This window comes from Acinonyx jubatus, chromosome A1 (assembly GCF_027475565.1).
Source record: "Acinonyx jubatus isolate Ajub_Pintada_27869175 chromosome A1, VMU_Ajub_asm_v1.0, whole genome shotgun sequence".
In the NCBI taxonomy this organism is placed as follows: Eukaryota; Metazoa; Chordata; class Mammalia; order Carnivora; family Felidae; genus Acinonyx; species Acinonyx jubatus.
Genome location: NC_069380.1, coordinates 22,855,476 through 22,869,503, shown reverse-complemented (window position 1 = coordinate 22,869,503; position 14,028 = coordinate 22,855,476). Strand labels below are relative to the sequence as shown.

Below are 14,028 nucleotides of genomic sequence, written 5' to 3'. Positions count from 1 at the left end.
GAATGACATCCCATCCAAAATCAACAATATATATTTTGCTCAAGTGCATATGGAACATACTCCAGGACAGATGATACGATAAATCACAAAACAAGTCTTAATAATTTAAGAAGACTGAAATCATATCAAGCATCTTTTCCAAACACAGTGGTATGAAACTAGAAACCAATTAAAGAAAGAAAACTGAAAAATTCACAAATACGTGGAGATTAAACAACATGCTATCAATGGGTCAAAGAAAAAAATCAAAAAAGAAATTAAAAAATATATTGAGACAAACAAAATGGAAATACACCAAAATTTATGGGATGCAGAAAGAGCAGTTTCAATTCACAGTAATAAATGCCTATTTTAAGAAACAAGAAAAGTCTCAAACAAATTAACTATGCACCTCAAGGAACTAAGAAAGAACAAAGCCCAAAGTTAGTAGAAGGAAGGAAATAACGAGGTTAGAACAGAAATAAAGGAAAAACAATGGAAAAGATCAATGAAAATAAGAGCTGCTTCTTCAAAATCACAAACTTTCAGCTAGGCTCACCAAACAAAGAAAAAAGAGTGGGCTCAAATAAATAAAATCAGACAAAAAGATATTACAACTGATAACTCAGAAATGCAAAACATAAGAGACTATTATGAGCAATTAATGACAACGAACTGGACAACCAAGAAGAAATGAATTCCTAGAAACATACGACCTACCAAGACTAGATCATGAACAAACAGAAAATCTGAACAGATTACTGGTAAGGATATTGAATCAGTAATCAAAAACCTTCCAATAAATTAAAGTCTAGGACCAGATGGCTTTATTGGTGAATTCTACCAACATTAAAAAAAGAATAGCAATCCTTCTCAAACTCTTGGAAAAAAAAAAAAAATAGAAGAGAACATTTTCAGTGCACTTTACAGGGACAGAATTACCCTGATACCCAAACCAGACAAGGATGCCAAAGGGAAAGAAAATTACAGGGTAATAACCCTGATCAACACGCATGCAAACATCCTCAACAAAATATTAGGAAACTGCATGCAACAACGCATTAAAAGAATCAGTACCACAGGGGCGCCTGGGTGGCGCAGTCGGTTAAGCGTCCGACTTCAGCCAGGTCACGATCTCATGGTCCGTGAGTTCGAGCCCCGCGTCAGGCTCTGGGCTGATGGCTCAGAGCCCGCAGCCTGTTTCCGATTCTGTGTCTCCCTCTCTCTCTGCCCCTCCCCCGTTCATGCTCTGTCTCTCTCTGTCCCAAAAATAAATAAACGTTGAAAAAAAAAATTTGTAAAGAATCAATACCATAAAAAAAAAAAAAATCATATACCAACATCAAATAGGATTTATTCCAGGAATCAAAGGCTACTTAAATATCCACAAATCAGTGAATGTGGTATTAACAAAATGAAGGGTAAAAAATCATATGATCATCTCAAAAAATGCAGAAAAAGCATATGGCAAAATTCAGCATCCAATTATGTAAAAAACTCCACAAAGCAGGTAGAGAAGGAACATATTTCAACATAATAAAGGCCATATATAAGCCCACAGTTAAGATCTTATTTAACAGTGAAAATTTGAAAGCTTTGGCCCTAAGATCAGCAAGACAAGGATGTCCACTCTTGCCACTTTAATTCAATATAGTTCTACCCACAGCAATTAGGCAAGAAAAAGAAATAAAAAGCATCCAAATTAAAAAGGAAGAAGTAAAACTCTCACTGTTTGCATTTAACATAGTGTTATATACAGAAAACCCTAAAGACTCCATCAAAAAACTATTAGAACTAGGGGCACCTGGGTGGCTCAGTCAGTTAAGCGTGAGTTCAAGCTCTGTGGCCTGCTCTGTGCTGACAGCTCAGAGCCTAGAGCCTGCTTCAGATTCTGTCTCCCTTCCTCCCTCCCCCCCCCCCCGTCCCTCCCCAACTTGTGCTTTCTCCCTCTCAAAAATAAAAAAATAAACTTAAAAAAAAATTATTAGAATAAATAAATTCACTAATGCTGCAGGATATAAAATCAATACAAAAATTGATTACATTTATATACATTCATAACTATCAGAGAAATTTTTTAAAAATCCCATTTACAACTGCCTCAAAAAGAACAAAATTACCTACGAATAAATTTAACCAACGAGGTAAAAGACCTGTACACTGAACTATAAGGCACTGATTAAAGAAACTGAAGAAGACACAAACAAATGGAAAGATATTCTGGACTGTTATAATACAGTTAAAATGTCCATAGCAATCTAAAGATTCAATGCAATCCCTATCAAAATTCTAATGGCATTTTTCACAGAAATAGAAAAAACAACTCTAAAATTTGTATGGAACCACAAAAACAACGCCAAGTAGCCAAAGCAAATTTGCAAAAGAAGAAAAAAGCTGAAGGCATCACACTCCCGTATTTCAAACTATATTACAAAGCTAAAGTAATCAAAATAGTATAGTACTGATATACAAGTAGACACATAAAACAATAGAACAAAACTGGGAGGCCAGAAATAATCCATGTATATATGGTTAATTTATCAAAAAGAAACCAAGAATATACAATGGGGAAAGGACAGTCTCTTCAATAAATGGTGTTGGAAAACCTGGACAGCCATGTGCACAAGCATGAAACTTAACCACTATTTTATACCATACACAAAAATTAACTTGAAGTGCTTTAAAGATGTGAACATAAGACTTAAAAAACCATAAAACTCCTATTAGAAAACATAGGCGACAAGATCTTTGACAAAGGTCTTGGTGATGATTTTTTTAATATGACACCAAAAGTAAAAGCAACAAAAGCAAATATAAATAAGCAGGACTATATCAAATTGAAACACTTCTGCACAGCAAAGGAAACCTTTAACAAAATAAAAAGGCAACCTACTGAATGGGAGAAAATATTTGCAAACCATGTATCTGATAAGGAGTTAATACCCAAAACATAAAGAACTCATAAAACTCAATTGTGAAAAAGAATCTGGTTAAACAACAAGCAGGAAATGTGAACACACATTTTTTCAAAGACATACAGATGGCCAATAAACACACAAAAAGATGCTCAAAATCACTATTCATCAGGGAAATGCAAATCAAAACCACACCTGTTAGAATGGCTATTAAAAAAAAAACAAGGAGGGGCGCCTGGGTGGCACAGTGGTTAAGCGTCCAACTTCAGCCAGGTCACGATCTCGCGGTCCGGGAGTTCGAGCCCCGCATCAGGCTCTGGGCTGATGGCTCAGAACCTGGAGCCTGTTTCCGATTCTGTGTCTCCCTCTCTCTCTGCCCCTCCCCCGTTCATGCTCTGTCTCTCACTGTCCCAAAAATAAATAAACGTTGAAAAAAAAAAATTTAAAAAAAAAAAAAAAAACAAGGAATAACAAGTGTTGGTGAGGATGGAAGAAAAGGGAATGCTCATGCACTGTTGGAAATATAAATTGGTGCAGCCACTAGGGAAAATAGTAAAGGCATTCCTCAAAAAAAATTAAAAATAGAACTACCAGGGGCGCCTGGGTGGCTCAGTCAGTTAAATGCCTGACTTTGGCTCAGGTTGTGATCTCTCAGCTCATGAATTCGAGCCTGACGTCCAGCTCTGTACTGACAGCTCAGAGCCCGGAGCCTGTTTCAGATTCTGTGTCTCCTTCCCCTCATTCCTCTGCTTGTTCCTCTCTCTCTCTCTCAAAAATAAATAAATAAACATTTTAAAAAATGAAATAATCTCAAAAAAAAAAAAAAAAAAAAAAAGAACTACTATATGATCCAGCAATTCCACTTCTGGGTATTTACCTGAAGAAAACACTAACTTGAAAAAATACATGTACCCCATGTTGATTGCAGCACTATTTACAATAACCAAGATATGGAAACAATCGAAGTATCCATTGATGGATAAATGGGTAAAGAAATTATGGTATATGCATGTACGTGTGTGTGTACTCAGCCATAAAAAAAGAATGAAATTTTCCCATTTCCAACAACATGAATAGACCTGAAGGGCTAAGTGAAATAAGTCAAAGAAAGACATTCCATATGAACACTCTTATATATTAAATTAGAAAAAAAACAAAAACAAAACAAAACAAAAACCTAAGCTCATAGATACATAGAACAGATTGGTAGCTGCCAGAGGCAGTGGGTGGGAGAGAGAAAAAAATGGATGAAAGGGGTGAAAATTAAAGAAAAAAAGAAAACAAATGGGACCTCAGACCCATTTCAAACTTCTAACCTCATTAAATGTAAGAATAAATTTATGTTTAAGCAATTAAAAAAACATGTAGCAGATACAAGTACTATTATCAATGAAATTAATTAAAGTATACTCTAAAAATGGTCAACAAAATATGCAACAAAAAGACTAGCCAGACAACATAAATTTCACTAGGTTGAACAATTTTCAAGCAGCAAAATAATTACATTGTAATCTCAAACATAGAAAGCCAATACAGATGCAATTCTATTTACAGTAATAGGGGAACTAAGATGTATTTGTATTTGAGCTATGTACTAGGGTTTCTGCTCTTAAAATTCTATGAAGCACAGCTTTTTTTTTAAACATTTATTTATTTTCAAGAGACAGACACAGTGTGAACGGGGAGCTGCAGAGAGAGAGGGAGACAGAATCTGAAGCAGTCTTCAGGCTCTGAGCCATCAGCCCAGAGCCTGACGTGGGGCTCGAACTCCCGGACCGCGAGATCGTGACCTGGCTGAAGTTGGACGCTTAACCACTGCGTGGGGCTTGAACCCACTAACGGTGAGATCACGACCTGAGCTGAAGTCCGGCACTCAACCGACTGAGCCACCCAGGTACCCCTATGAAGCACAGCTTTTATAGTTCCTCTGAAAATTAGAACAAAACGGAGAAACTTCCCAAGCCTAAAAGATATTATTCTTGGCAATACAGAACCATGAAATTAATGAGCTGTCTACCAAAGGCCTATCATTAAAAAGGGATATGAGAAAACCAGTCTACAAACAAACTAGAATTAGATTTCCTTCCAACCACTCTTCCATCCCCAACTTCAATTATTCACAACAGGCAAAACTTGCCTCCAGAACAGGTGTTTCCAGCTTTTCTCATATCATGATGTACAAAGAAAATTATAGAACTTGAAGGGAACACTGGGGAAAGAGGCCAGGGCTATTTCAGGAGGAGTCACCAGCTTTAAGACTCAGTGCCCCAGTCCCCATGCCACCCACAGAACTGAGGGGAAGCAAGTTTAGCCCACCTGTAATGCATTTGTATTTCTCTATATTGGTTGGTGATTTAAGAGCTTTTTAATAAATGGAATTAATACTCTGTGAATTTTTCAGTAATGCAAAAAACAAAGTAGCCAAAATCAGCATTAGGAATTGCTAGCTAGAGAGACAGAACCAGGTGTATTTCTAAGGCAATCAGATCCCATAATCAATACCTTTTGATATTAATGACTCCCAACAAAAGACAAAACTGCCCTCAACATCTTCATAGTAGTTACCAAACATATCTTTTAAAAGTAGCATTTCTGATCCTCTAAATTTAAAAGTCCTCATTAGTCACTAATCCCACTTCCACACTGCAATCATCATCTGCAGTGTTATTTGACAAAAACATACTTTCTAGACGAACAAGACACCTTCTGTTCCAATGGGCTCATAATCAGAGCTGCCTACCTGCTCCTTATTTCATAGAAGTCCTGGTCCCAGAGACCTTGCCAGGTCTCACAGTATATCAATACTCATAGTATATCCTACACATATTAACTATTTTTTCTTCTTTTAATCATTTAAGCGCCATTAAAGATTTTTACAAGGAATAAAGAAATCAAGAAACTGGCATCCAAATAAATCCTACTTGTTTTATGAAAAAGTTTCTACATAGATTTTTTTTTCTGACAAAACAACGAACTTTGACTAAATGAGAAAATATATGGAGAAGACAGAAAAACCAGTTATAATAATTTGGAAATAGAAAAATATAGCTTTTACTGACCTCATTATATATAAAACAGGCCTTACCAACACTGGCATGAAAAACGTTTTATGGTTCAGCATTATTACAAATGAATGAATTGGTAAACAAAAAATCATCTCTCAAGAGATCAGACTAACAAAATTAAAAGAACGAAGTCAAACCGGTCTAAGTGTCATCCTTGAGAAGGGAACAGCAGAATAAGAAAACCTTATACTTTCTCAACTGCATTTCAAAGTCTTCCCTCCTACTTAGCTGGGTCTTCTTTAGAAATTAAAGTTTAGGTCATATAGATAAGATCAATTCTCAAGGGAGTAGTTATTAGAAAGAAGTCTTTCCAAGAAATATTACAGAAATACAAAGTACAATCACAAGTTTTCTTTAAACTTGACCTTTAAGAGCCTCTAATATACATTGTTTTGAGGGTAAAATTGAGGCACATTTTTTATCATGCACAAGTTCAAAGTACAGGTCACCATTAATTAACAAAAATTTCACCAAAATTAATGCCATTTTACACAAGGCTTTCAATAAATAAAAAGAAGTTTGCTTATAATCTGAATAAAAAGTATTTTTTTCTGATTAACAAAAAATTAAACTATAAAAAATCATGTTTCCAGGTCAACTTGTCAAAAACATAGCTTTAATATAGGATATATTTCTGAACTTGTCCATGCCCCCACTTTTGAAAGAAAAACCCATTCTAGAAACAAGTACAAAATGAGTAAACTTTAAAATTTTTAAACATTTTTAAATGCTCCATAGCCTTCTTAAAAAACGAATAAAACAAAGTCTTCATCAAAGCACATTTAAAGCTATATTAATCAAGTATACATACAGGAGAGATTGTGCTAATCTCCATAAAATTGCTGGGATCTTAAATACCACTAAAAATAAAATGCAGTGTACAGCTAGTACATGACTATTATGGCCCCATAATAAATCATTAAAAATGTAAAGTGAAGGATTTCTTCTAAAGTCAAAATTTATTTTTTAATTAAGAGATTAATATAAATTAACAGAATTCACATTAACAAAAGCTATTAAGGTTTCTCTTATCAATAAAAGAATCTATTAATAAACATGCACAAATATTTAGTTCATTTAAAATATAACAACAGTTATTGATTACCCACGTGCCAGGTACTCTCCTAAGAGTCTGGAATATATCAGTGGACAAAAGAAGACAAAGAAACCCTGCTCTCATGGAGCTTACAGTCTAGCGCTCAGCTTCTTTTTCCCTCCCTTTGGTTCCATACTTTTCCCATCAAACCATATAAACAGCTAAGATTTCCTTCACCATTTCCTTGAAGAATCATCACAAGCACCAATCTTTTCAGCTTCAGAGTATTAAGCAAAACTTCCTTCCTCATAATTATATTCCAACTAAAAACAGGACTTTAGATTCCTAATGCCAATGTAATTGATTCTTAAGTTACTAGCACTATGGGAGCTCATAATAATCTCATAATAATTTTAGAATGCCAACAATCATAAAGTTCCATCTTCTCTTTTAAGTAAATAAAATTTATTAAAAAAAAATAAAATAAAATAAAAACTGTAAGTTGCTATAAACCAAAAGTTCACATCTTATCAGAGTGCCCATGTCAAAGTGGCAAAAGTTTTTCTTAAGTTAGTACCTAATTTTTTGGCAACTGCATAAGCTTCATCTGGTGACTTTGCCACATGTCCTTTGGGAATGGAGACACCAGCTTCTTGCAACAATTCCATACTCATGTATTCATGTAGTGAGAGATTCCTTTTTTGCTGCTGCTGTATTTGGAGTCCATGGTTATTAAACAATCCAGAACTTCCCAGAACCTAGAGATATTGGAGACATATTATACATGATAGATATTTGGAAGTTATTATTAAAAACACCTTCTCAAAATACGTTTTTATATAGAATATTTGGCTCTTCATAACTATAATAAAACTGTTACATTAAATCATCAAAGTATAATATTCAGGCTACCTAAATCATAACCTAAGAGCTAACCTACCTGCTAAATATCAAACATTACCCTTTAGTTTTAACTATTTCCGCATCATGTCTAGTCCTTATCTTTTATTTGAGCTTTACCACCATATCTCTAATGACCTACAGATTTCTACCTCAGTGCCAAATTCAGCAGATCTAAAACCAACCTCATCCTTCCCCTTCTTGTCTCCACCATTCTTTAAGCACCTAACAAATTGCTTGGCACTAGATAGGCAGTAGTTGAATGATCTAGTACCATTACTCTTTCATACACTCAAGACTCAAAACCCTGGTTTCACCTGTAGAGGTCACCGTAGTGTGATGCTCAGATTCTCCTTTCAGAGCCCCAACTGCTGGGAGTGTTGGCTGCTGATAGCTCTCAGCTGAGTTCTTTCATTAGCACTTCCTTGCCCAAAGTCACACCTTCACATTGCAGCCTACATCCATGACTGGTCAACAGAGGTTAAGGTAAGGATATAAAGTCCTAGCACCTCGCCCCAATTTGGGATAATTCTGAAGGACCATCTTAGTTCCAGATCTCCCACAGGAAAGGCAAAGGCTCCTACTGCAACCACATGACAGTTCTACTTCTCCCTCTACTCAACCCTCCTGCCTTCACTCTCTCACAGGGGTTGATCCAGATGTCACTCTCCAGTTGACTTCCTCCATGAAACTCTTAATTTCACAGCCTGCAAATATCATTCAAATTCCTCAATCCTACCAACCTTATATGGCAATATGTAGAACAAATTAAGTGCTATGAAAGCTCTGAAAGAGTGAATTGAAATTGCACATTTAATTATCACCCATACATTTCCATTCTCTATTCACAGAAGGCAGAATACTGAAATACGGTTCATATGAAACACACAATATAAGAACTGAAGTTAAAGGAATTGTATATAAACAGTCTACTTCTTAAAGGGGATTCATGAACTATTTGCATCAAAATGCAAATGTACCTGGGATGTGTCTAAAACTGCCGATTCTGGGGCCCCACTCACATCCGAAAAGTCAGAATCTCTGGAATGGGCCTCAGGAAAGCTGCATTCCTAACAAGTCATTCCCCTGATAGTTAAGCACCCTACAGTTAGAGAACCACTAGTCTAAAAAGCCAATCACATCTAGTAACCACTTATTTCTGATTCATCTGGTAAGCCAAAATCCTGGATAACATTTCACCAGGGTAGCTCAACTCCCTGATTTAGTGTCACTTCAATATTAAAACCCAGCAACATCCCAAACTGCTCAGCACTCATCTACTTTCTGAAATCCCATTCCTGGCTATAAAGGCAACAGAAATTAGTGTTCAGTTTACCAAAAGGCAAATATATATTCAGGGACACCTGGGTGGCTCAGTTGGTTAAGCGTCCGACTCTTGATTTCGGCTCAGGTCATGATCTGATTCATGAGATACAGCCGTGTTTGGGGCTTTTGCACAAGAGCCTGCTTGGGATTTTCTTTTTCTCTCTCTCTGTCCCTCCCTTACCCACACTGGCGCTGTGGTGCTCATGCACACTCTCTCAAAATAAATATTTTAAAAACTTAAAAAAAAAAAAGAAAGCTCATAGCAGGCTTATTCATAATAAATAAAAAATGAAAATGACCCAAATGCCCATCAATAAGATAATAAAATGTTATATTCATATACTAGGATACTACAGTGCAATTTAAAAAAAAAAAAAAACCTATTGCTCACAATACAGGGCAGTAATCTCAAAAACACAACTTTGAGGAAAAGAAACCACACACATGAACACATACTTGTATTTTTTATATAGTTCAAAACCAGTCAAAATTGGTGATAGAATTAGTGGTCACCTTCTGTTAGGGAGTATTAATAGGGAGAGAGGACATGGGTGTTTTGGAGGGCTGCAAATATGACATACCATGATCAGAATGGTGGCTACACAGATGTATACATACATAAAAATTAATCTAGCTACCCAAATTGTACACTTTATATAAATTATACCTCAAAATAATAATAAAAATAAGGGGGAAAGGGAGTTTTTAGCACAGCTTGGTAAATTAGTTATACAAACATTTTTTGAATGCCTATATACCAGCACTGTGCTAGGGATGCTAAAAGAATAAAGCCAACTTGGCGTCAGCTGCAGAATTCATGTAGTATATATGAACATATAAATGAACAACTATAGCACATATAACAGCATTAACAGACTCATTAGGCAGCACCTAATTAACTGAACAGACTAGAAAAAATGCTACAGAGGCGTGATCTCAGTTGAAAAAAAAAAAAAAAAAACCTAACAGCTATAAGGAACACTTTGGGAACAACTGGGGAAATCTGAGTCTAAATTTCCTAAGTATGATAACTATAGGTTTCCTAAGTATATAATAACTATATTGTGGTTATTTAGGAGAATGTCCTCATTTTTAAAAGGCATATGCTAAAACATCTAGGGATAAAGTGCCATGCTACCTGCTACTTACTCACAAATGGTTGAGCAAAAATAAACGGAATGGAATTTTATACACACACACACACACACACACACGAATACAATTTTATAAAGATGAAGCAAATGTGGCAAAATGTTACATTTAGGTGAAGGCAATTACGTGCTCACTGTACTACTGCTGGCACATTTCTATCAGTTTGAAATTTTTCCCAAAAAAGTTCAAGGTAAACCAGTGAGTGACACAAAGCTCTGAGTATATTTTTACAGTTTCTTTCAAGTACCTATATTCACAAAGAATCAGTAGTATTCATAAAGTAATGCTGATTGCTTTTATACTACCTTAAAGGTTTTTTAATATCTACGGTATTGATAATCCTTTCCTTGCACCACTAGAAGTTATGACTTGAAATATCAGTTTTTAATTTCACTGGCAATACAAATCCCTGCATAATCACAAGGATTCCCACATTTAAGTCTTTGTCTTTCCTGACATCATCACTCAGAAGATTCCTACTGCCAAAAGGCCACCAATTCCTGGCTAAATTCCTAACCCACCACCCATTCAATGATTTACCTAGTTTAAGTAATATGTATTCAAAAGTGGGTAAATGTGGTTACTGGGGAATGTGATTCACGACAACTAAGAAAATATCTTAAATTAGTTCATCTGCTTATAACCTGAACTATTTTATCAGAAATATACTGATAAGGAAGATACAGAAACTAGAAGGGGTCAGAGAATTAAAACGTTTAAGAGCATTAGCTAAACTCAGTGTGTGACGGTGAACAAGTTTTCTAGGAGGCTGCACCTCTGTGTTCTCATCTACAAAAGCAAGGTAACGGTTAGACTAAGGGCCTTCCAAATTCTAAATCTGTATTATTTAATGTGAGAGTGGAAGAAAAGAGATATTAAGACAACATGCTAGGCATCTCCATATGGAGAGACAAAAGCTTTTAAAACAATTTCCAAAAGGATAAAAATTATGATGAAAACATATGTGTTCACCAAATCCTCATTTTCTGAAAACTAGACAGCACTTTTTAAGACTCATAAGAAGGAAGTTCAAGGCCAAAAAAAAATCACTTCTCTTATTAAGAAGCATACTCATAGCATTTACCATCTCCAAGTTTTAAGTATGAACAGCTTCCAAAAAGAATAAAAGTCTAAATCAATTTATTTTTGTCATGTCTAAGGACTTAATTTCTGAACATAATCTAAAACACTGAAATTGACTTATGAAACCAATCATGCCCTTTCACAAGTCTGTATCAACTTTGGAAAACACAGGCCAAGTTTTTCCGAAAAAAGCGAAGAAAAAAGTGAAGAGCAGATTCAAGCACACAAGCTTTGGAGCCAGCCAGTCTGGAATTAGGCCTTAGCTTTGACCTTACCTGCTTCCCGACCTGGCCCCAATTACTTGTTCTCTTAGCCACAGTTTCATCAATGATGAGTATATTAATGACGCCCTTAGAGCGTTGCTTAAAAGCCTAACGAGACGTAAAATGCTTACTTATTTAGCACAGTACCTGAAAACGGTAAACACTCCAAAACAAAACACCAACGAAACAAAAACCCGTGCTTATTATGCTCTACTCTCTACAGAAATGAAGTGATCCAAAAGATAACTGTCTTCCCCAGTTGGTAAGCTAACAAACATCATCTTATTCCCACGGTTAACACCAACAGTACACAACTCCTTGGGAGAGGTGGGAAACTTCTTGCCTCGTCCCAAAAAAGGCCAGTCAGCAAGCTGGTCCTGTGAAGTCATTCCCACCTATGACAGCTCCCAAGGGACACGAAAGTACATGTGAAGGGCATTTCCCCCTCCCCATAGAAGGGCCGCAGAAGCCTCGGCCCACCTTGCGGGGCACAGAAAAAGGAGCAGAAACTGCCCAGGCACCTCCACCTCCACTTGGAAGCGCCCTCCACCCGCCTCCCTGCGGCCCCTCGGCAACTGGGTGAGTAGCCGCAGCCAGATGGCCCGGGAGCAGAGCAGCGCAAACATGAGCCCGCTCTCTGTCACGGCAGGCAGCACTCCAGGGCACGCCGCCCGCGGGCCCGGCTGGGCACCCCATGTCACGCAATGTCACCTACTGCGAAGTGACCCCGAGCCGGGCCTCAGATCCCCTCACACCTCGCCCACAGGAACCAGGTCTCCCACCTCGCCCTTTCTCCTGCCGGCCCTCCAAGCGAGAGCCGGCTGGGCCGCAATACCTGGGCGGCGGCCCGCAGCGCCGGCCGAGACCCGCAGCTTCTAAGGGCGGCTGTGGCCAATAGCCGGCTGTAGAACATGGAGGCCGCCATTTCTGAGCCCGACCCCGTCCCCTCGGCGCCGTGCGCAGGCGCAGAGGCGCAAGGCGGCCGGCGACCCAGCTGCTTGCGACGCGCACTCCACCCCTCGCCCCACCCTTCGCGGGCGGGACCTCGGTTAACTCTGCAGATGCGGACTTTCTTAGCAGGGATTACCAGCTCAAGCAAAGTTGGGTTTGGCGGGCACGGAGCAAACTTTGACCCTTAGAATTCTGTCAGCACCGCAGCCTTAATAGCCAACCTGTGGCCAGAAGGCAACCTGAACACTTCCTAGTAAAGTGGTAAGATGTGGTATTGGAAAGACGACCATCGCCACCATCTGTGAGATCTTAACTTCTCTGGGCCTTAGTTACCTTATCTGTAGGATGGGGTTCATTTAAAAAATAAGTACTCTATGTCTGCGTTCATAGAGCAGTGAGGGGGGAAAAAAGGCGACTCTGCCTTCAAAAAAAAAAAAAAAAAGATCAGTCACTACTTACCAATCCAGATGGCACACCAGCATCACCTGGGAAGCTTTAGAAAATTTCCTTCACCAGGCCCATCTGAGGAGTAGAGTCTTATGTGTATCTCTTATGTGTATCTCTTAATGAGATACACACATTGACAATTGAAAACCCTGATGACGTGTGCCCCATCAAGAATTGACCATTGGACGGATGACTGGGCGCTTGTTCACTGGATATCTAGCTATAAAATGTGTCAAAGTTTTCAGTATAAGATGTTAACCCAGGAATGGATGGGTGTGGCTGACAAGTATCATACAGACTCTGGCACCTGCTTCTGAAGTGCAGTGGCTCAATGCACCGAACAGCGATGTATAAAGAAAAAAGTGAATCCGAAACAAGCAGCCTCTCGGCTTATGGAATGGAAAGGGGCTTTTGGCAGCCCCCAGAATCTCTGAGCTTTTAAAGGCAAGACATTCTCAAGGACTTTTTCATTTCACTGGCACTCATGAAGGACTGTCCTCAAGGCTCCTTTCATCACTAAAAGACACCATGTGCAGTTAGAAACAGGGAAGGGAAAAACAGACACTGGTAGTTCAAATGTCTCTTCTTCCACCCTTCTACTGCCCATCATTGCCAATCAAATAAAATCTGGGGAATGATCTGGGGCGCCTGGGAGGCTCAGTCTCTTAAATGTCCTACTCTTGATTTCGGCCCAGGTCATGATCTCACGTTTCATGAGATAGAGCCCCCAGTTGGGTTCTGTGCTGACAGCCCAGAGCCTGTTTAGGATTCTCTTTCTCCCTCTCTCTGTTCCTCCCCTGCTTGCACTCTCCCTCTCTCTCTCTCTCTCTCAAAATAAATAAATCAATAAACATTTTTTTAAAAATCTGGATAATCTGTCTAAAAAGCTGTGGCTGGGACCTACCAGTTTC

The 14,028-nt window shown here is 38.1% G+C and overlaps 1 protein-coding gene across 2 annotated transcripts in view; it reads right to left on the bottom strand.

Moving 5' to 3' along the window:
* SUCLA2 (succinate-CoA ligase ADP-forming subunit beta) overlaps positions 1-12,710 on the bottom strand; it is a 44,248-nt gene extending 31,538 nt beyond the window's left edge. Inside the window, exons 1-2 of one of the 2 annotated variants that reach the window (XM_027064838.2) lie at positions 12,555-12,710; positions 7,573-7,753 (exon numbers count right to left, since the gene is read on the bottom strand). In XM_027064838.2, the coding sequence (XP_026920639.1) occupies positions 7,573-7,753; positions 12,555-12,644 (271 nt within the window). In that variant the 5' untranslated portion in view covers positions 12,645-12,710. Of the gene's footprint in view, positions 1-7,572; positions 7,754-12,199; positions 12,429-12,554 lie in introns of those variants that run through there. The other variant, XM_027064837.2, reaches the window with a different exon arrangement.
* Between the last annotated feature and the right edge of the window lie 1,318 nt (positions 12,711-14,028).